This window comes from Astatotilapia calliptera, chromosome 2 (genome assembly GCF_900246225.1).
Source record: "Astatotilapia calliptera chromosome 2, fAstCal1.2, whole genome shotgun sequence".
In the NCBI taxonomy this organism is placed as follows: Eukaryota; Metazoa; Chordata; class Actinopteri; order Cichliformes; family Cichlidae; genus Astatotilapia; species Astatotilapia calliptera.
The window spans coordinates 8085116-8109491 of NC_039303.1; the positions used below are offsets into that span (position 1 = coordinate 8085116).

At 40.8% G+C, this 24376-nt stretch overlaps 1 protein-coding gene across 1 annotated transcript in view; it reads left to right on the plus strand.

The window, feature by feature from the left end:
- The window catches only part of afg2a (AAA ATPase AFG2A), a 110468-nt gene that overhangs the window by 5715 nt on the left and 80377 nt on the right, over positions 1 to 24376 (plus strand). Inside the window, exons 8-11 of the mRNA XM_026183469.1 lie at positions 312 to 435; positions 2311 to 2412; positions 2579 to 2732; positions 17823 to 17980. Coding sequence (XP_026039254.1) covers positions 312 to 435; positions 2311 to 2412; positions 2579 to 2732; positions 17823 to 17980 — 538 coding nt within the window. The remainder of the gene's footprint in view (positions 1 to 311; positions 436 to 2310; positions 2413 to 2578; positions 2733 to 17822; positions 17981 to 24376) is intronic.

The window sequence follows — 24376 nt, forward strand, 5'->3', positions numbered from 1 at the left end:
ATGCACCTAAATATCACTGAAGCAGTGTGGGATCATCTTGATACAGATTGGATGAAAAAGGAAGCGACATCCAAAGAAGAGCTTTGAAGTTTCTTCAGGTAGCCTGCAGAACCATTTCTAAAGACACATTAAAGAAAATACGAGAAAGCTTGACCATGATGAAGAATAAAGATGGACACATCAAATAATGACTTCTATGTCAAAAAATTGCCTAAAGAGTCAATATTTTGCCCTCTGCGCAGTATTTCCATTTACGTTTTCACATGTTTCAATAAATCAATGTGCTTCTCACATTTGACTTGGTTTGATAGGCAGCCTGCGATCATCTTCATTGACGAGCTGGATGCTTTGTGCCCAAAGCGAGAGGGAGCTCAGAATGAGGTGGAGAAACGAGTTGTTGCCTCTCTTCTGACTCTGATGGATGGGATTGGTTCAGTAAGTATCCGAGTAATTGTACTCTACTATGGCAATAATGTTTTCCGCATTAAACTAAAGGCAGCTCTTTTGAGCATAACCTTATATGCTGTTAAGGTTTTTTTTAAGTTTGAGTTTTTTGGAACCTCACTGAGTCATCTTCTCTGAATTTTGCCAGCCTGCAGCACATAAAGGATGCTCACATTTCTTCTCTTTATACATGAATACAACAGTCTGTTTTACATTAGCATGATTATTGCTAGAAGGCTGGGATTAAACTGAGCAGTAACTGCTTGTTCAGTAGACACATGTCTTTATACTTTGTCTTTCCGCAGCCAAACGTGGCTCCATCCTAATATGCCCTCATTGCAAATACAGATTGTCATGCAGAAACCATCTCTGCGTGCTGGACGCCCTTCAGACACTATGGGTTGCATCTCTCGGGTGCCATTTGTCCTCTGAGCTCTGTGTTAGTGCCTGATGAGAAAAAGGATGATTCCCCCACACACCCCCAGTGGGAGTCTGGGAAAGAAATCACCCAAGGCTGCCATGAGCTGACAATTTGCCGTAACTTTATCAGCAAACTAAATCTTCCCGTCCCCAGGCAGAGAAGGCCGCGGTGTGGATTGGTGATACTGCACAGATACACCAACTCCCTTCTTGCTCCCAGCTCCTGTCTGTTTTCCAAACCAAGGTCATCATTGCTGATTGGTTTGTGGAATGTGGAGAAAGCACTTCCTGCTCCACGGCATTCTTCCTTGCACTGTAATTTATTTGTGTTTCAACTCTGTCTCCAGTGTTAAAAGGTGGAAAAAGTTTTTCCCATCTTGCAGGCAAACCACCCCAGGAAACGCAGAAGTGAGCCAGGTTTAGCATCAGGCTGGGGTCAGAAAATCTCTCAAGCTTTGAAAAATGTCCTCGACATATGAAATACTAAAAGCCAGCGGGCTGAGTTTGACAAGTGGACTTAAACTTGAACTGATGACCACTAAATTTGACCTAATCTAAGAGTGTGGGTGCCACAAGCTGCCGTGCACCTGGGCAGATTAAACAACGAAACTTTACTGCATTATTGAAAACTACCCCTTTGTGTGAATGTATTTAACAGAAACATTTTATTTGCATTATTTATATTCCATGCGCTATGATTTTAAATTGTGAGTCTCCTACAGTTGCTCTGTATGATTCGAGGTTTTTTTAAAAAACTTTTTTTCTTATTCTGTACCTTGTTGTGGCCCCAGAGTTCATCCACTGTATGAAAGGGATCAGTTTTAGCTTCCTTCTTGCTCCTTTTAAGGTAACTTTCTTCTGTTTGAGTGCATCAATGGGAGATTTGAACAACAGGTGGGTGGAGTCTCTGTGCTCACAGCTAGAGCTGGTTGCCTGAGATATCTCAACAGGTTTATGTGATCTGATTTACTGTTAGTGTGGGTGCCATCATGGCCTGGTCTCAATAATGAAAGATATTGGATCTCAGTAGTAAATAAACAAAATACTCTGAAACTGAGGCATTTAGATCACTCTGGCCTTTTTGGTTTATAATGGTTATTTTTACATAGGCTGACTTTATGATTTGAAACTTTAGTCATGTTTGGTGTGAACATTCAGAATTGTAATAGTTTATATACGACATAAAATGAGAAATGCAAAAGGGCTACTTTAAATTGCCATCTCTTCTCATACAGAATATAAAAAACACACAAAAAATTGATTGTCAAACACATCACAGTGTTAATTAACCAGATCACTTGAACAACAGAATATACATACCAACTGTGTGAGTCAAGCTTTAAATGACTTTTAGTTCATCAATTAACATTTGCTGAGCAGGTCTTACTATGAAATTACTATGTTGTTATCTCAGAATTAGCTGATCCAACTTTCTTCTCTTTGTAGGAGGGTCACTCAGGTCAGCTGCTGGTCCTTGGGGCCACAAACCGACCCCAAGCCATTGATCCTGCTCTGCGCAGGCCGGGACGCTTTGACAAAGAGCTGGAGGTACATACTATCAGAGAGACTGCAGTGTGTTTCCAATCAACGTCACGCTGTTTGTGAAGAATTGCTACTTAATTGCGCAACTTTCTTCTGAGGCTCTGAGTACGTGGACAGAGTACAAAAAATGTGGTATACAAATCGCTGTTCTGTGTTGATTTCGTGACGGCAGGTCGGAGTTCCTGGTGCTGCAGAGCGGGCAGATATTTTGCAGAAGCAGCTGAAATGCGTGCCGTGCAGCGCCACCGAGGAGGAGCTGACGCAGCTGGCAGACGCCGCTCACGGTTACGTAGGAGCAGATCTCGCAGCTGTTGGCAAAGAAGCGGGCAAGTAAACACTGCTTTGCTCTCTTTTAGAGAGTTGAAATGTTTGTTTCCAAGTTGTAAGAACCTAATAGCACGCAAAAACATTTTGGATTATTGGTGTGGCTACGCCTTTATTTACATATCTACTGATATCTGTCAGGCCAAAAAAAAGCTGGATATTTTCAAGCGTTAGACTCTGATTTGAAATATCATTCCCAGATTTGTAGCTGTAGCTTTTGATAGTCATGTAAACTGTTGCTCATAATGTCACGGAAACCAAGGACATCTATGGCCACTCAAAGCAGCTGTTAAGAAACACCAGTGCTTCTCTTTGCATTGATTTCCTCTTTGCACTTCATGAAAACAACATAATTTAGGAAAACAAAACACAGTTGCATATGGCAACCGGCCCAGAATTGCTCTCCATCTTTTTGTAGTTTAGTTTGCCCTGTGGGCTGAGGTATCTGACCAACCAACAATAGTGATTGACAGTTTGTTATTGAGCTCTAGGTGCATTCTAGGCCTCATGTTGTTTTTCCCTCTCTCGCTTGACCTTTGTTTTCCTTGTAAAATGTCGCCCAGACCACAATAACTTGTGAATTATTTCCATCTAAATTATTTTTACCAATTTTTGAGACATTTTCTTGGAGTGCCTGACATGCCCACAGCTCCTTTGAACACACAGGTCAAGCATCCTTTGATATTTGCCAGAGAGGAAGTTGGGAGTTTCAGCGGTTTCTCTCACTGGGATCCAAATACCACAAAAACCACCACTTGTTGTGAAATTCCTGTGCCCCCTCACCCCTAGCACCACAAACCATCCCACCTCATATCCCTGAGGACAAACACACTGGCTTATATACATGTGTATCTGCCCTGCATGTCCTTGATTGTGGGGGTATATGTGATTGTTTGAGCACATGCTTATTTGTTTTTCTGTGGAAGTGTGTGTATGTGACCCCATATGCCTCCTGGGTGGTCCCACCGCCGGGGTATGTGGCGTATTGCCTTTCCAGCTACGGAGGGAGTTGGGCTGCTGTGTGGAAGCATTCCGGCAATGAGCGTAATTTACTGTCCGCAGAGGGCCAGACGTGACTGGCAGCGTTTTCTGAGAAACCCCCACATGCCCCCGAGGGAGACAACAACCTCCCCAACCCCGCTCGACACCGCTAGTTTCCCCAAAATCTCCAAACCAAAATCACAAGACCGATAAAAGCCCTTGCAACAAAAAAGCCACAGGAGAACTCTTAATGCACTCATGACTTCTTTCTTTCATTTTACCGCTTGAGATAAAATATAAATTCAGTTACAGATGCTTGGTTAGAGTACGAGGCATCTATAGCTAAAGCGCTCTCAGACATTCACCGGAAATTTGGGGCTGAGTCTAAAGTTCAAACTGATAAATATCAGTCTAGATTTAACACCATCATAGATTTATCTCATTCATGCCATCTTTTAACTGGCTGTCAATGCAGCAAATAGGAGCATGGCATGACTCCAGCATGTGATTTGGTCACAGTGGTCCTTTCCCATTTTGTGTGATAACTCCAATATAATTTCCCATGATACACCTTTCTGTTAGGGGAGGATTTTACTGTATAACACGTTTTCCGGGATTGTAATGCAACTGTAACTGAAAGGAAGTAGTGGCAGTTTATCTAGTAAAATCCAAAGTGCTCTATGGTGCACTAAAAAACAATCACCTTACTGTAGTCATGAAAAAGAGCAAGAACCTTACCCGATTTAAGTTTGGCTAATCTCCCCTTTAGGGCTGCCACAAACGATTATTTTGATAGTCAACTAGTCACCGATTATTTTTTCCATGAGTCGACTAATCAGATCATGCGTCCATTGGATGTAAAACCTACAGCTTATTGCACCAGCATGCATCTGCTCTTATATAACTATCATTAGCTTACAGCTTTAACTGTTTAAGGTATGTGCTAACTAAAAATAAAGACAAGATGATAGTTTATTAAATTGTAATGAAATTAGCAGATTGTCTTGGTGGAGTTTAATAAGCGCAGCCGTCTGCTCCTTGCTATCTAAAATATAACAGGACAGGAGTATATAGGGTTGCCAACTCCCTGAAAAATAAATAAGGGACACCTCGTGGCCAGGGCCGGGCGACCCAATTGTCTTCACCCTTCCCAGTGTGGTGAATTTTCTAGCTCTTTTTTTGTGTGTGAAATTATTTTTTTAACCATTTGACTTGAATTTGATTTAAGTAGATGTGTATTCTTTGTGATATGAACACATGTGAAACAAATGATCATTTAGCCATTTATTTTTAGCTCAAAATGACAACATTAACACAATAAAACAGGTCTCCTTCTTAAACAGAAGCCTGTCATGCTTAACTTTTGAGAATATAAGTAAATCTTTCTTTAAAAGAACTCTGTCCTGCTTAACTTAAAATAATAGAAAACAATAGAAAGAAAAACATTCTTGTAACAGTGCACATTTAGTGCATTTAGTACAATTGGCTTCAGTTGAGGTATTATTTCAGCTTTTCTAATGCTAATCAGCTGCTCCTGTTTGTAAACCCACTTGCTCCCATGATTACGCATCATAACTCATCATCATTATTCATCTATGTATTACTTTTATGTATTAGTCATCTATTTGTTGTAATCATCTATTCTTGCAGTTGTTTATTACACAAAATAAATTATATTATCACACTTCTGGCCACATAGCGCTGATATTCACTGCACATGCCCATATTAACTTTTTCCAGCCAGGTGTTTTCCTTTGCCCATTCTTCCCTTTCTCTGAGGGGAACAAACATTGCTGCTCTAATGCTGGGCTTACACTGTGCAGTTTTAGGCCCATTTTGAGCCGATTTTTGAGTGATCAGACCGATTTTGGCCTTCATCGTGCATCGTGTAGTATACGTGGGGTAACGAGAAGTGATTAACACCTCACGACCAGCTCCCGATCATCAATCGCTCGTGAGGGTCTCACCACAGCCGCTCACACTGCTCGCGCGCAAACACGTAAACGTTGGTGTAAAAGATGGAGCAGCACGGCTGTGCAGCGTGTGATCTGGACACAAGCGATGGAGGCACAACTTGTAGAACTTTGGAAAGCTCATCCGAGCCTTTTCGATGTGGCATCACAAAATTATCACGACCACAACAACCGTGAAAATAGTTGGATTTACACTGCTGCTCAATCACAGCTGCCTGATCAGTGTTTTTCATTAGCAATTTAGCAAAGTTGATGGTGGTGGCGTGTCTGTGTGAGTGTAAGACGGAGAGAGAGAGAGCGCGACAGATTTTCTGTTATAACCTTCATTTTATGGAGGCACAGTGTGAGCACTCAGGTCGCATCAGAGCATCGGGCGGTATAGTGTGAGACCTGCATCGTGACCTACCAACTGCGAGTCAATCGTGCAGTTTGAGCAGGAGCTGAATAACGTGACTGAAAAAAATTGCACAGTGTCTGCCCAGCTTTAGGTTTACTGTCGTCCGAGACTTGCACCGCAGTGTCGGCGTTTGTTTCCCTGTTGGCCATGCTTCTTGTTGTGGTCATTTGTTGTCTTCCGGTATTTTCTCCGTAAGCGACCTTTCCTCGACCAATGAGATGAGTGGTAATCTGAATTGTCATACTCGTAAGTGTGCTGTCAGCTCATTGGTCACAAAGCAGGAGAGGGGCTGGGAATTATGTTTTCAAACAAAGCGTTAATTCCATAAACATTTATAGACTACTTTTGATTCTCACTGTATTACGGGACAAAGTGCGTCCCTTATTAGCTCAATACGGGACGTGTACTTTTGTTTCGAAATACGGGACGATTCCGTATTTTAAGGGACGGTTGGCAACCCTAGGAGTATAGAGTATCTCACACTTCTGATAATCAGCTGTCTGCTTGACATTTATCCAGCTGTGTAAAAACTATAACTTTAATCTCAGCCAAACCAATTTAATCAGGAACAAATAAAATACTGAAAAAAGCCAAACAATAACATTTTAAGTTATGTAAGTGACTTATATATCATGTTTAACCTGAGTAGCAAAAGACTGGTGGGTTTGAAAACGATTTGCCAGGAGTCCGGTGTTCTCACCGGCTCTACTGAGCCTTGAACCCCGCTTAGCTATCGAGCTAGTGGGTAACAGACGTCTCTGAAAACGTCGGAGCGCTTTTGAAAATATGTGGTGTCTTGATAAACCAAGCAGATATTTGAAGTTTACACAGTTACATTCTCACCTGAAAATATGTTAAACGTTTATTTTGTGACCCAGAAAGAATAATAAGAGTAACATGAAAACTAACTAGCTGCCCCATTGTTGGAAACTGAGCAGGACCGCACGGTTCCTGAATTTGGACACAGCTACGATACCGGACGCTGCTTCTTCTTCTTCGGGGTTTAACGGCAGCTGGCATCCTTGTACATGCAGTGCTGCCATCTTCTGTTTCAGTCCGTTATTACACTCTTAAATCCTACTACTTATTCCTGCGTCTTTTGGGATCTTACAAAGCTTCAAACGAGGCGACAATTTTAATAGGCAACGTAATCGTGACTAGTCGACTAATCATGGCAGCCCTACTCCCTTTTAAGGTTGTCTCCTTGTGCATCTCTGGACTGCTTTCAGTGCAATTTCTATTTTTAGATTCCTCTGCGTGTTAACTATTCTGTCCACTTGCAAATTTAACTTTGAGATTTATGTGTCAAACTAACTGAAGCTTTACGTGCAGATTAATCACTGCTGATGAGAGCTGTATCTCCATCTACAAAACAGCACTTTAATGGAAAATCAGTGGCCAAGCCAGAAGGTAACTGATCTGACAAGGCGGAAGGCAGACAAGCAGACGTTTACTGGAACATGACTTCTACTGTAACATCCTGAGATCTCTGTGGGGGGATTATTTGGTGCAACTGACCTCCACTGTGGCTGGTGCCAGCGTGGCATTTTATGCCAGTTCACACCACTGAAATCTTACACACACCCCATTCATCAAATTTAACTACCAAGTGACTTCACTGTGAGTTGAATCACAGAATGTCAGAACAGGACTTTTAATGAGCAAAAAAAGGTGACCAGATCTAAGATAGTTTCGCTTTTCTTTGAACAGAGTTGCATATACCTTTTTTATGTGATAATGCCCAGATTCCTATTTCATATGTATAAATGAAGGCAAAACTGTCTGCTGTATGCACCGCAATCTTGTTTTGTGATTGCCCCCATCTAAAAATTTTATTTCAAATTTACAAGTATTTATACATTAATCAGTTGTACAGTTTATTTGCAAGTTGCAGATTATTTTCAGTAAAAATCCAAACCACATTACCGTTATCCCTATAAATTGCTTGGATACATATAAATAGACACATAAAGCCATAGAAAACATAGACACATGAACTCGCAAGCTGATATCTGTTTTTTCCTATTTTGCTTTGTACCGAAAGGAACAAAAGAGGCATAAAAACACATCAAATCGGAACTGCAGTTGTTTCCTCGTGCTGCTCAGGTAACAATGAGCTGCTGAGGAAGCATACACTCTGATGTACCGCTTCCTGAAAAATAAAATTGAGGGAACATATATCATGGCGAGCCCAATATACTCTGGTCACGCGAAAGATCCACCTTGCACAGCTGCATTAAAGCATCCACGCGTACGGACTTGTGGCTTCTATAATGGATGCAGTCACAAACACATGCACATTATCCTGCCTTTTAAATAATTCCAGTCTCTTTAATGAAAGACTATTTACATGAGCTGTTCATATGTTAGGAAAGTCAAAGGGTTTGTGTGTGTGTGTTTGATTCTTTTGTGTGTGGATAAGAATGCATGGAAATCTTGATGTCATTAGGGAAATTGTTGTTTGTCCACTCTGAATTATACTGAGCCCCAGAAACTTCTTGACGACAGATGTGTTATATAATGAGCACTTAATTACAGTCGATCACGGATCTGCCAGTTTTTAAAGCATTGTAATGCATGAGCACGCTCATGCCAGATGTATTAAAGTGCGATTCACTTAGGTCACCTGAAATCCCTTTTTAAGCTTCCACCGAATGCACAAATTATGAAGAAAAACTGTGCTTTACATCACGGGCACTGACCAATGGAATTCAGGTTAAACTTAATGAAAGAAGCATTTTTAAACCTGGGGGTGAAAAAACAAGAATGCATCAAAGTATTGAGAAGGCATCATGATGCTTCTCTGACTGCTGCACACACATATTTATTCTTTAATTGCAAAAGAAAATACTGAACTATTTTTGAGAAAGGTCTGATTTAAAACAGTTCAACTCTGGGTAATAAAAAAGTTTAAAACATCGCAGAAAGATGCCGCTGAAGTAAAAGTACATAAAATGTAACTTGTTGGGGAAAGAATTTCTCCTGTTTCTGATTGTTCTTACATCAGCCTACATGCACTAAACAGGCAATCTGGATGGCATCCTGTTTAATTAACTCTATAGATATGCAATATTTTTTTTTATCAGTTTTATGCTGTTTTCAGGGAGTTGTCAGTTTGGAGCTCTTCTTTACTGAATGTATAATGTGCTAAGAAGCCAATCTCTGATTTTACTTTGCACAAACTTTAAATTAAGGTAAGAGGTTGTCATCATTCATCATCGGTTGTCTGTCATTTAAGACACAAATGGGTGAAAAATAAATGAATGTCTAAGCAAGCTATTGCCTGACTGAAAGCCTCGTGAAGTGTTCACGTGGGCTAAGACTGACATGCATTATTGTTAAAATAGTCTTCATTTTCTACAGTTAGAATTCATGCTCCCTTTACAGTAATAGAATTTGACATTCATGTACTGTTTGCACACTGTTTAGGGGGACAGAAGTCCCTCTAAAAAAGTGAAAGTCAGAAGAAGTAGAATTAAAGCTGAACATTTCAAAACTAAGTACTTGATTACATTTCACCATCCTCTCATTGCCAGTAACAAAAAATATCAAACCCCTTGAAAACCCTAAATGAAACCTCTTAACTGTAGCAACTGTGAATGAGGACCTCTCATGGTCAAATGCTGTATAGCTGTGCAGGTACAGTCAAGCGTAGCTGCCAGTTCATGTGGAGTCAGCATGGAGCGTAACCAGACTGAGCTCTGTTTAGATACAAAGATCTGATTTTTATCTGCAGGGTGAAAATAGCTGAATGGTTCCTTCTTAAATGTTTTGTTGAGTTCTTGTCCAAATTTACATCTGAGGATATATTTTTTTCTCTAATCTTCCGAAGTGAGAATCCCCGAGTTAGAATTTGCAAGTTCATTAGCCAAACGACTCGCAATCCTTTAAACTAATTATCTCCTTTCCCTCCTCTTTTAAATTTGGGATTTCTGAATCAAACTTTTTTCTGTCCGCGGTTCTCTCCCTGTTGACAACGTGGCCTTCATCATAGTTTCATTGATGTTGACAGATTCATGTACACATTAAGAAGATCTGCTGGACTGAGTTAGTCACAGCAGAAAAATGTCCATGCTGCACGCCTATAACTCTGTGTATGAGCATTTTTCTGACAGCTTTTCTGTTGCATCTGTCGCTCCTCATCACATCATTCTGACTGTGACTTCATGTCAGACATGTGTCAGCATGCACATTCTTGCAGGACAGGTTAACTTAGATGGAGACATTACACAAGTCCCAGATTTGTTTCTTGTTAGCTGCAGGAGCAGTTCCATGTTTGAGCTGAGTGTAGTTGAAGTTCTATAATAGAAAAGATTTGCTTTAAAACACATGCAAAACATCCATTTTCACAACTAATATGCATTTTTAAAGACATTTAAATGAAGCTTCCATTATCCAAATGTATTATAATAGAGCATGTGACACACCCAAAATTAACTATTAAGAGCTGATGAGTCAACATTTTGACTGGTTGCTTGTACAGACAGATTCACTTTTTATATTTCTATTTCACAATAGATCAAATTGAATTAAAATAAATGTTAAAATTGGAGAAAAAAAGGGATCTGGGTGTAGGTCTCCTATGTCCAAGATAAATTTGATGGCTCATGTTTCCTAGTTTATCACATTAAATATGTCCTCTCTGTATAAAAGCTCAGTGCAGCCCATCTGAGATTGTGCACTAGTTTGTGAATTCTCTTTTTGGAGCCTCATTTTGTAGCTAGCAAGTTTGGTAGCCTGCTAGACCTTAATAGACACAATAAAGTAAAACTTTTACTCACCAAATGTAAGAGTGCATATCCTGCCCCGTCTCCCTCCCCTCAGCCCCACCTGGTCGCTGCAGATGGCTGCCCCTTCCTGATCCTGGTTCTGCTGGGGGATTCTTCCTGTTAAAAGAGTTTTTCCTTCCCACTGTTGCCAAGTGCTCACTTGTGGGGAGGTTGTCTTGATTTTTAGGATTTTGTCTCTGTTATTGTAGAGTCTTTACCTCACAGTACTAAGTTCCTTCAGGCGGCTGTTGTTGTGGTTTGGTGCCATACAAACACAATTGGATTGAAAATGCTTTTTTTTACTTGTTTTACGTTTAACTTGGCTGCAAGTCATATTTTCTCAGATAGTTCCTCTGAAAAATGTGCCAAAAAACTGCTGATTGTCAGTATCCATCAGTCGTATTTCAGTTATTATGAAGGGAGAAAGTAGTTTTAGAGGAAAAAAACAAAAGGGTATTGTACCAGATTGTAAACATCTTTTATTTCAGTTTTAAATTTGAGCATATAAATATGGGAGTGCATGGGGACTGACTTGCTTTCCTGGTTAGCCTCAAGGAATTGCAGGTTTTAGGCCAAAATTATAAAATTTTTATAAATTTATGTAAGAATAAACCTTAGCTGGCAGAACCTGCACATTTAATTAATTAGCAATATGCATAAATTGTATATAGAATAAAAGAAGGAGCAACGGTCAAATAGGGTTGCGTGTCTTTACAGTGTAGGATGCTTTCTTATGTTTTGTTACAAGATCCCTGACAAAAGCTTCCTCCAGTATAACCACAAATGCGCTGAGTTCTAGTGTTCATATTTCCCTAAATGTTACTTTGACCGTGTTTCCAGCCCACCAGAGATTATGCAAAACAGCTTTTTCATAATGAATCCCCCTAGGTGTTCTGCGTGGTATTGGAAGCTGCCATGTGGTCTCGCGGAGCCTCACAGACTCCGGGCGTCTCTCTGTCGTCCTGTTGGTGTTCAACTGATCCCGGTGCTGGCAGATGACTCATTTCCACAGTCTAAACAGTGCAAATTGCGTGTGTGAGTGTGCACGTCTATTTGAACGTGTGTATGCCGGTGCATGCTTGTTTGGTTTGTGCCACATCCGGACCCACTGTTTACAAGCCTCTCTAAACAGGGGAAGCCTGCTGGAGCAAAAAGGGCCAGTAAAATTGATTATATGGAATAATAAACACAAAATGCACCACTGTGTCAGCTGAAAGCTTTTTGGTTAGCCTGCTATTTGACGGCAAAGATCAGGCTCGATATTTAACAACTCAAACTTTAGCAACTAAATGGCCTAAATGATTTACACGGGAAATGTGCAAAGTGATTTGGCCAACACGCTTAGTGAAAATCCCCTAAACCTAAATATTCAGCACTTGAGCGTTTTTAAACCCAAACCATTGATCTTCCTGGCCATGAGACACAGGAAATGGGGACTAGAGGTTACTCCGCTCTGTAGAAACGAGGAAGAAAAACGGCAGCAAAAACCAGCAGAGTTTTGTGTGTTTGACATAAATTTTGCCGTGGAAGACTAAATGGGCCAAACAGTGCTAAATGCTCACTGATGTTTACAGCGGCAGCATTGCCTTATAAAGTGCCTTTCCCAAGTCATCTGTCCTTTTAAAGACACTTCAGGGATTTCAGTACAGGTAACATAAATATCAGTCGGATCAGCATGGGAGGTTTATTTGAGGCCCCTGTTTATAAAATCCGGAAATGTGCTGCTTGTGCTCCTAAAACCCGACACATACCTTTTCCCAGTGACAGTGATGTGTGTGTGTGTGTCTGTGTGTTTGTGTGTGTACTTCAAGAGCACATATTATTGCTGTGTTTCAGTTCCGGGAACAGATGTTGGGTATTGTAAATACAGGTGCATAGAGTGCTCCGGAAGCCCCGGCGAGTAATGAAAACGTTCCTGTGGTTTTTTGTGATGGTGTAATGCTCAAAGTATTTTGCAATCATTCGAGGCCGGCCTTGCTGGTGAGCTTCAGCTCAACCTCATTGGTTTTCAGTGCAGCAGCACACAATGCACCGTAACACAAAAACATAGCTCTGATTATTCTGTGTTGAAATGTCGAATGCAGTGTTGATATGCGAGTACACTTCTGTTGTTGGTGATGATCTGCTCTCCCTGATGCTCTCTCTGTGTCAGGTTTCCCTTTTTTAATCTTCCATGCTGGAATGTTTAACCTCTACCCACATAACTCTTGTGTTTCTTCCTCTCTGAATGTCGAGGGAAAGTTTCGAACGTTGTATTGAGTGGACTTGTAGTTGCACGAACAAAAAGCTTGTACTGAAAACCTGCTCAAATGTTCAAAGTAGAAACTTTGGGGTTTTCAAGGTTTTTAGAAGTTGACAGAGGTTGTTCATGAACATCAAGGGTGCTGCACAAGTCTTTGCAGACAGTCATTTACATGCTGTGGCTGTGCACGATCACCAGGTGGCAGTATCAAAAATATGTGGAACAATTAGCATTGCTACTTTTATTTATCCTTGTGCTTGTTTTAAACACTCCCCTCGAGTGTTAAAAGCAGTGTAAACTTTCCACCGTAGCTGCTCTCTGTGCTTCTAAGCTTCTGATGAGTTTTTTTTTTCACACGTCTTTGTGTTGAACTCGGCTGACACTTTCTGTCTTCGTCAAGCCAACTTTTCACTTAAGAAGTAGTCTAACTATGCTTAACGTCATCTCTTTTACTGCTGTTTTTTTAAGACTGCATGCTGACGTGTCTGTATTGACTACGTAGTCCTGGCTACCCATAGTCCTCGACTCTGCACAGTCAAAGACTCTGTCCCTCAAAGGTGACCCATAAAGTGGCTTTGCCTGCTTTTCTGCTAGTAGAATTGAGCTATCATTAAAATGACCTTTGCAATATTCATGGGATGGCATAAATCTTTATGATACTTTAATTGCCTTCAATTTTGCAGAAACAGATTCGTCATAAACTAGCTGCTCTTTCACCCGTTGCGATTGGAAATAATATTATAGTATTAGGACAGTGTTTCAGATTTCTGGTTGTCTCAATATATAGACGCACATAAACTGCTTAACTTCACTACATTCTCCGCATCCTACTGTTTAATAGAAGTTTTTGATTTTTTTTATTACTTGTTGGCTGTTGTAACTTAGTGTTAGCTCCAAAATAATCTAATGCATATCTTATCTTGATGTTTTTTCTGGCCACTTCACATGTTAAAGTGTCTCCAAGTAATGTTTGGTATTCAGATGTTTGATTCTGTTGTTGACAGATCAGTTTGGTGTGAGCATCAAAGGATGTGACCCCTGAAAAGAAGGCCTTGATTTGGGGCAAGGTCTGTTTTGGACGGATGCAATTAAGATTGTGCCCCTGGGAAGGGGAAAAAACCCAAATAATCGCTCTCCTCTGTTTTTTTTCCAATGCCAGCTCTGGGAAATGAGGTCTTCTCTCACTTCCATACCTACTTTAGGCCCTGGTGTGATGTTTTGCAAATGTGCATTCTTGTACATTTAGGAGGCCCCCTTTTCTTTCAATTCCCTGTGGACCCTTAGTGAATGTGAAGCATTCTGGAAAACAGGAGTGCAAGGAAAAAAAGGAAAGAAAGGAATAGGGAAATGAGTCCACAGAAGGTTCAGATTAAATTGTGTTGTGTTGCTTCTTCTTTTTTTCCCCTCTTCTCCTCCCATCGGATGTTTTCATAACTAAACCAAATGTGTGCTTGAAGTCAGCCAAGAGAATCCCTAAAGCAAAATGTTAAAGTCAAATTGTTGAATCAAGTTTCCGCCGCCCTCTGGGCTTCCAGGCTGCATTTGAAGCTCTGCGCCTTCTGAACTCTGTTTTCCCTTCGGCCAGACGATTCTCTGCAAAGCCTTTCGTTGCCTCTGGCAGAGTGTTACATTTAATCCAGACAGTTTCGAATGATTTTTGATGAAACATTTATTAAACATATGTCAGCTATGTTATTTTTTTTCTTTTCTTTTCAGTGCTTGTATGCAGCCACACCACTAACTGGAAGCTTTAACATTAGCTGTCTGTCAAAGCTTATTGCAGATGATGAGCGTTTCACTTTAGCTGCTGGACAGAGGATTGAAACGTGGTGACAAAAGCTTCACAGAAATGTGCAGAAAAATCTGATGTTAATGACCTTGCAGAAAGTGAAGTATGAAGGCATTTCTTCAAGTATTTTTAATGTGATTTTGCATAGTTGTTGCTTTTTGCCTTTGTTTTAACATAAGTGTATTATTTTTTTATGTTACTTTACATTGCTTCTGACACATTTTCTGTGCTCGGGCAAGCTGCCCGGGTATATTTAAGAGGCTGTCCAAGTATATTTGGTGATTCCTTATTTATTTTATTTTTAATCCATCTGAGAGAACATCTGAACAGTCTCCTGACTCTTATTTTCAAACTTCATTTGCTCCTAGCCAACCACCCTTGGCTTTTTCCGTCTTGTGTTTTACCTTCTGGCTGTATCACTGGCCAGGTTGCTATTGTGGTGGTCCTTGTTGACAGTTGGCTTCTTCCTGATTGAGTCTCTCATCCTGGAGCTGTACATGTTCCAACTTCACAGATTAACTCTGAGCTTGAGAGCCACCCCAACCAGGGAGCTGGTTAATGTGCCACAAGGCTGCAGAGCAGAGCAAAGACTGTGATCAGCAGCAGCAGTCCAAGTTGGTGGAGTTGGAGTTCATCTTCAGAATGAGAGATGCACTGAAGAAGCGGCTTATTATATTTACCCATTATATATAGGTTTATTTATTCTGATCTGTGTAAAATACGAATAATCAACTTTTTATAGAGTTATAAGTCCAAAATCATTCTATCTCCGTGGTCATTCTAAGCTCAAAGAAGATCTGAACCCAGCAGTTAATCCTGTTTTTGGCCCTCTTCCATCACCTTCTCAGCATTTATAGAGGCTGAGGCCCCACTGCCTTTGCAGGGCAGGCAGCTTTGGTTTGGGGTTAGTGCATATGGTGTTGTGGCTGGTGCTCCTCATCTCCCTCCTCGCCCCAGCTTCCTTCCACATCCTATCCTGTCTTGCCTCGTCTGTTCCACTCAAACCAGATGTTTTTCTGCAGTCTAAGCAGCGCCGGGACGAAGCATTATCGCAGATGAAGAGCTGAAGCAGCAGCCAGGTGGAATGATGGGATGTTTAGAGCTCTGGGGATTGAGAGTAAGAAGTAGGGTGGGTGTTTGGGGATAAAGATTGAAGGGGCGTGAAAAATGCATCATACACCAGGGAGCCGGGACTGGGGAACACATTGAGCTCGGCCGAAGACAAATGCGTTTCCAATAATTGAATTTCTCCTTCTTCTTCTACTTCCCCTCGCTCCCTCGCTGTCTGTCTGTCTGTCTGTCCCTTGCCTAGTCAGACGGGTCCTGGAAAATATAAACAGGATGCACTCTTGTCTGATCGTAAATCCCCTCTCGTCTGCTCTCTGGCCCCAAGCCCTGGACCACGTCCGTTCCCCTACAGCCCTCTCCACTCCGTCTCCTATCCAGACCCCCTCCACCCCAACCCTGTTGCTCAGAAGAGGAAGCCAAGAGTGTGTTTGTGTGATATGTGCACATGTGCATTGAGAACGGTTGTGTGTTTAATATACTGTTACCCAACACTGGGGTTGGAAACGTGGTTGTGGGCTGGTTTTGTAACTACTAATCATTGGCCACATTTAGCATGTAATTAACTCAGAGAAGACCTGTCCTCCCACCTGTAGGGGTTAAATCTCCACAGCTGGATGCAAGCTGATCCACACATGGCGTTTCGCATGCTGTCATTGCTTTACTCTTTGCATTTCTCCTTACATTTTTAGCAGTGATGGCAAGCAGCATTGACCCTAGACCTACTTGCAAATCTTTTACACTTTAAGTAAATTGGAAGGTTTTTAAAACTGTACATGACCAATTGGAATCCTTGTGCACTGATCCGATTCATGCAGTAACACTGCCGATGTTTGCACAGTTCTAATTTCACCTGTACAGTACATCAGGCTCCTTTGAAGTAAACAACAGATTCTGTTTAAACAAAAAGTGTAAGAACATCCTTTGTTGAGAACGTGCTTCAGAACAAGATCCTTAATCAATCTTCATTTCCCCCGTGACACAGATAACAACTGTGGTTGTTAACTGATTGTGGAAAAGCAGGAAAAAGAAAACTAAGTTCCCTTTACAAGTGCTGCTTAGCCTCCTCTAAATAAGGCACTTGACCGCAGCTGCTCGGCATCCAACAATAGAAGACAGAGCGGCTTTCTATGGTTAGCAGGCATGTTTAATGACCTTTCCAGTAAATAAATAATTTTTTCTAACCTTTTCTTCAGAAGTATGTGCTCTATGTCAGTCATCACCTCACAATTTTTAAAAGCTAACTCGGCCCAGACTGTTTTCCTCGTGAGATCACTCTGCATTGACTGTTTTTGCAGAGCGAAACAAAGGCTCATTTTTTGGTACTGACACATCAGTGTTTGTTTTCTTATCTTCTTTTTATTCAGTTGCAGACTAAAGGCATTCAAACCTTAAGCTCTTCAATTACACTCTCCTTCCCTTCTGCCTGCTTACTTTTCTCTGCAGGCCCAATTATTTTCACCGTCAAAAGGGGAATTAGCGTTCATTTTAAGATTTGCATTCACTAGGTGTGTATCATCACAGCAAGTACAAGCCTGAACGTTTTGAGTTAAAAAAACGGACTTGGTGCATATGGGTTTGGAATGAAACTGAAGAAAAATGGCACAAGCATTTCTTTTTTAGGCAGTGGATCCAGAACTCTTTTTGAATTTGAAATGATCCATCTTTTCTATAATATGTCAGCCTGAATGTTTTCAGGGAAAGCTTCTTCAGGGAAAGTTGTTATACGTCAAACAAAAAGGCTTCCCTTCAGGTCAAACCTGTGTCAAGTCAGTTCTTTTTTTTTTTTTTTTTTTCTTTATTCAGCATGAAGTTGTTTTCCACTTCTGATTCGGTGACAGATTTACAGTAGCTGATGTAAACCTTCTCTGTGCAGGTTTGCACGCACTGAGGCGAGCACTGGGAGGTTCCCATCAACCACCGTCTGACCAGCAGCTAATGGGGACAGTGACAGTCACTCTGCAGGACCTCCAGTGGGCCATGTCTGTAGTGAAGCCCAGTGCCATGAGGGAGGTTGCTATTGATGTCCCCAAGGTACATTAACTGACACAACTAGTCTGTTTGTTTGTTTTTTCCATTCATTCTCTCATGACTTAAGCTCATTTAGACTCATCTGTCTATCTTCTTAAAGGTGAAAAACATATCTTTTTAAAAATTCACTCATCTATAAGAAATGACCCTCATATTGATCTTGGAGTTAGTAGAAGCTGATGCTTCCAGATTGCACTATAAAGCTAAGCTCCTGTTCTAGCAGGAATTTTTATTTGGCCATTTGGCATAAACTCCAAAGGTAGGGTGTTTTCGCACATGCAGGGTTTAGTCCATTTCAGTTGAAATCTGGTTCATTTTCTCCCTTGGGCTGGTTCGTTTGTGCAGGTGTGAACACAGTAATCAACTCTTCCAAAAGAGTCTCGGTCCGACCCAACTACCAGGTATATATTACAAGTTTAAGCTAAAAAACTTCCTGTAGCCACGTTTGCTTTGTATCCTGAATGTGGAAAGGTACTATAGATGTGCAAAAATCTGTACAGGCTAGCAACTAGCTGTGAATATAAAACCTCTGTGATCTCCAATAGTCTAGAACACAGCACTTTCTTCCTGTATTTACTTTTGTTGCTTCCGCTCCAGACACATCTGGCCAATGAGCCGACTGAACCTGCTCACATGGTTTGTAGTGACGCGTTTTGGTTTGCTCAGAGTTCTTTTGGATTTTTTTCTGTGCAGAAAGAAACCAAATCATGAGGAAAAGCTACAAGTTTACAAACTCATCAACTGATTCAGACAGGAGTAAACGACCTACAGGTGTCAAAACACCCTTAATCATTCTCGTAGGTCCATGATGTAAAATTGTTAGAGTAGGAACATCAAATGATGTCATAGTGACTAAATTTAACTCCTGGGTTCATTAGTTCCTGAAATGGTTCCTAACCTTTGGAAATAGGCTAACAACTGTTAATGGGAGTGAAAGTTAAGCTGCAGTTATAGTGACAGCTTCTGAGTGTTTTTCTTCCAGTTATAGAGCCAAAAGAAGGAAATAAGGAAAAAAAGCGAGCTAACGTCAGAGAGTGCAACGTCTGCTATGCAACAGACAGGAAGCACAGGCACCGTAAAAACTAAATTAAACAGATATCTCTGCTGACGCCATAAAGAAATCTGGTTCTTGAGTTGCTAAATGTTCCACTATGATCACCACTCTCACTGACATGATTATTCCTTGTCCACAAACTGTATAACAGACGTAATCGTGGTGACGTCACACATTGATTTCCAACTCTGCATTTCAAAACCTCAACATTTGAGCAGCTGCACTCTAGGTCTTTCTCGCCTTATGAGAAGAGAGACTGGAGTGCTGTTATCAGTTATCAGTTAAGGCTAGCAAGCTTAGTCAGCCAGCTGAACCATAGACGTATAGACACTATACTTGCTAATTAGTGCTAATCAAATAACTACCCTAACACAAGAATTTCACTCACAAAAACCGGAGCACAAACTTCTAGGATGATCTGTACCACATAGCAGGATTTGAAATGCTCTGAAAGGTGGTCAGTAATTTGTTTTTAATGTATTGCTCCTGAATATAAACTTATTAATTTCATATCTTAAGAGTTTCTGGGGATCGATCAGCTTAAACCTCCGGTTGGGCCACGCTTCCGTTCAAGTCATGAGCAATGCCTTTGAAATTCTCACTATGTCAACTTCATGACATTTAACAGATTGTTATTATGAAAGTGTCAGTTAGTGCCAGGTTAAATCTAAAGGGACAGAGCTCTGAGGCTGGGCTTGTACTCACATGTGGACATAGAAACGCATGAAGACTTTTGTTTGTTCATTTTCAACTGGAGCTGGATGTCAAAGAGTAGTCTGGGAAAAATTAAGAGACCTTCTCTTCACATACTTGACTTATTTATGGCATCATTCATAATGACACAGTCTGGATGAGATGATGAGAGGAAGTAGTCTGGTTTGTTTCATTCGATCTTTGTTTCATCGAAAGGAGAATGAAAATCTCTAAACTAAACAGAATCGCGAGAAAAGCTCAAAGAGAGCAGCAGCAGCAGCGGTCTTCCTGTGTATTTTATTGTCCCTTTTAAATGCACATGAAACAATCCCTTAACTACTCTCTGACCACTGAATTACCAGCAGATGAGGGTCAGGCTGAGGAAGAGTGGAAATGACCCCGTGGCCATTTTACCCTCCGCTACAATGAAGATGAATCACTTGTTCTTAGTGGATGAAGGGAGAAAAATGGAGCAAAGGAGGGGAGGGACAGAGGGGAAGGAGAGATGAGAGGACAGTGGTGAGACTCCAGGATGTTTTGGAGTTTGCATGTGCAAGACATAACGGACAGGAAGAGGGCTAACATCATCCTCCACCGGTAATTGAAAGCAGATCGGGTCGCTAATGGTTCCTGCCAGCAACCAAAAAAAGAGAAAGCGAAAAGAAGAAGAAACGTCCTTCCTATCCCTTCACCTCCACCCGCCTCCCCTTTTCTCTGCAGCACTCTGCACTGAGCTCGCCCAGAGACATTCAGTCCTTGTGGCCGGTTCCTGGAAACAAGAGAGGAGTGAGTTTGAGTTTGGATTTTTTTTTTCTCCTCTCCTTGCACAGCTCAGCTGAAATGGCAGCCGCAGAGCCCCGGACTTGATTATATCCACATGAGTGCAAACATTTGTTTCTAATCCATTTTATATAAGAAACTTCCAGTGGTGCCGTATAAGTACATGCCTCGAGTTCCTCCGAAACCTTCTCAGATCACAGATCTAGAGATTTTACAGAATATGCCTCTCAATTTACCATTTATTTATGATTAAATACATCAGAAGTTTGATTTAATCCTTTGTTTGCTCTGTGATGAGAAATTCTTCAAACTATCTCAGTTTACCCAGTTTTTTTTTTTTTAATGAACATCTTCCACTTTATAGCCTGGCTTTAATATTTTTATTTGGCAGCTGTATAACAAGCCTATTATTCTTCCTTTTAAACATACTCCTTGTCTCTCTTGACTTTTTTTTGTCTGTGAAGTCCCCCACACCCCTCCTCACAGCCCATCAAAGGACCCGAGCTTGAGAAGGCCCCTTGTAAAGTTCAGAAAACAACAGTAAAAGATAATAACTGGGTCTCGTACAAAAAGGAAGAGAGGGAAGAAGGGGGAGAAACACAGCAGAGCGAGGTGTGAGTCAAAACATTGCCTTCTAATTCCACAAACACTTCATTCGTGACAAAAGGCAGCTTACACTTAATGTGACTTTTTATTGTTATTTCTTACAATGACTCCATTGAGTCTGCAGAGGCAACTTAAAAAAAACAAAAAACGGGGGGAAGATGAGTGCATAAAGTTGTGTTGCACATCTGCTTCTTTGATAGAAACATGGGAATAATTGATTTGTAATTAAACGCCTGTGGATGTGGCTGCTAATTTGGAGGCTTACATGCTTTTTCTCTGCATTTGACCCTAGCAGCTGTTCGTTGTTTGCAGTTGAAAAGGAAATGTTCAATCATTGTACCTCCAGCCAATTTTAATATGTGTCTACCTGTGTCATCAGCGTAATCATCGAAAACTCTCAGGGACCTAAACTTCCAGGAAAACTGCAAAGTTCTAGAAAACATTCTTCTCTTGTGACCCGATGCTGCACTCATACATGTAAATAATAAATGCAGCCAATGAGGCCAGGAAAAATGTTTGGACCATCCCTGCAATTTTTTGCCTTTTTTCACCAAAAGTAATATCCAGATGATTTATTGTTCCCTTATTGTCTAATATAATTTCTCAGAGTTGCAAAACATCACAAAGTGATGATACTATTTCAGTTTGAATGACTGCATAAACACTGCAAAACTTGGCAAAAAGTAAAAGCCGAGGCACGTAGTTGGAGAATTCACGTCATTCGCTTTAAATATCATCGGTATCAGCACAAAGCTGCTCAGTTATCATTTTTTGCCTTCTAATTATTTCTTTTATAAATGTTGTGTAATGTATGTCACAAAAACCTCCTTTTTTTTTGTCTCCCTCCATTTTTTTTCTAATCATGCTCACCTGTTCCCTCAATCTCCCGTGTTTTACAGATGACCTTATCTCACTTTTTATTTCATTTCATTACTCTCTGGGGCTTCAAATGGGCATTTTGCTTTGCTTACCTACTTTCGGCTTATCTTCTCATCTCTGCAGCACTGTTTTCTCTCTTTTTCCTTTCCTCGCCTCCCTCCCCTCCAACCATCCGTTACCCTCTCTCTCTCGCTCGCTTAGCGCTGTCCATAAATTGTTCGGTATTTACAGTATGTGGCCAGACGCCAGGTTTCCATTAGGTGCTCTGTTCCCCGGAGACGGCGCCGGTGGCCTGGGATGTGTTACCTTTGGATGGAGGGCAGTAGGGAGGGTGAGGGGGGACAAGCTTGTGAGGAGAGAATAGGAAGTAAAAAGGAAAAAAAGAGGGGAAGGGAAAGAGATTTGAGCATGTATTTAAGGCAGAGTGAGAGAGGGTGATAGTGAGAAGGTCAAGTGAGGAAAAAGGAATGAGTGGAGAGATATAAAAAATAGAAAGCTCTGGGAAGAGAAGGTAGGAAGGTAGATGTAAATAGCTTTTGCACTTGTTGACAGTAACAAGGTTACCTTCTTTTTTAGAAAATTTGACTGGTGCTCAACAGGTGGTGCTTGAATGACTGGTGTTTAGTAATGAAGAGTTCAGTGGAACCTTGTTTTGTTGTGGAGACGAACAATATCTACATCACGGGGTGAGAGGATAGAGTTTTCTGCCTCCTAATGTGAATAAAAAGCCATATCTGGTTGGAATTTGTTTCCGTGCGTGGCACCGCGGCACTTCCAGCACAGCTGTTACTTTAAGATTGCTCCCTGTAAGCCCCATCCTAACCACTCACATTTGTGCCTCTGCAGTACGCACTGGATCTCCTTCGCTGTATCAAACCTCGACCCTTCAATTTGAATTTCATTTTGGGAAAGTGGATGAAGTTCTGGGGAACTAAATCTGGCAAGTAGTGCTGGTGATGAGCAACAGTTGCCCTGGTCCTGCCCAAATTTGTGGTTTAGTAGTGATGGAAGCTCTCCAGAGATGCAGAAGAAAATAACTTTGAGGAGGAGCTTGATCATGTTTAAATCTTTTATGGCTTTTTATTTCTATGTGCAGGATCAAGGAACATTTTGAATGCACTTTGCACTGGCTTTCAGTTGAATTTTACTCTCACATGTCACATCGCATTGTTGAGTTCAAAGAATTAAAAGTTTTCAGTATTCAGAGTGTTTTCTGCATTTAGATTATTTGTGAAATTCAGACCTGTGGCACTTGAACTGAAAACTGTTTAACTAGAGCCTGTCTGTTTATTTTAACAGTCAGTCTAAAGGTACAAATGAAAAATACATGTAGAAACAAGTTTGGTAGGGCCAGAGGTGCCACCAAGGAGGGGCCGGGGGGGCACTGGCCCCTCCTGGCAAGACTGTCCTATGTTGGTAATATTTTTAATAAACATGAGCACAAGAGAAGAAGGCATCCTACAATGAGTTGAAACATTAACCCTTTAAAACCGGTCGGAGCGGGCACGCTCTGTTTTGCGTAACTATTTTTAAATCCCTGTAGAACCGGAACTGCGTAAGCTAGCGCAATTATTTTTTTTTGCATATGAAACTGGAGGAGTTGTACTTACATCTTATGCCATCAACTTGTCCTAGGTCACAGTTTCCTTCCACATAAAGCTTTGCAAAAATTGCATAAAAGGCGCTTGCAGGAACAAAAACGTATATAAAGCATAAAGTCATGTTTGACTTTATGCTTTTCTGAATAGTTGCTGGGATGCTTAGAACTCGAATTGCACTGCTGGAAATAGTTTATTTTGATGCACATGCTGTTTTCTTTGCAAATTTGCATCATAGGATTGTTTTTTGTTTTTCCTGCAGTATATAGAAATTGGTGTATCTTAAAAATAAAACTATGAAGACACTCAAAATAAATTCCCTGTTGTTGTAAACTATTTTTTGCAACTTTTTTGTATTTTAAGTTTTGAGGGATAAACCTCCTAAATTTCTCCAGGTAGAAATATATGCAAAAAAACCAAAAACGATTTTCATTTTTTTTGTAGTTTATTGCACTGTTTTGCAATTAATGTAGTTACTATGGACTTAATGCATACATATTATTAAAATATGGGCTATAACAGTTGTATTGATGTATAGCAACTTGAAATGCTCCCAGAAATGGCACTACAGCATGTAAAAATATAATATAAGCTCTGGCGGACTTGGTTCTATGGTAGGTCTTAAAGGGTTAACTTGTTTTTTTTTTTTTTTACACACACAGACAGAAGGTTGGTGGCGCAGCGTGTGCCACCCCAATATTTTTAGTGATCCTCATATGGCCACCCTTATGAAAAACAATCTGAAGGTGCCCCTGCTGGTGACAGCATCTTATGTCACCAGTACACAAA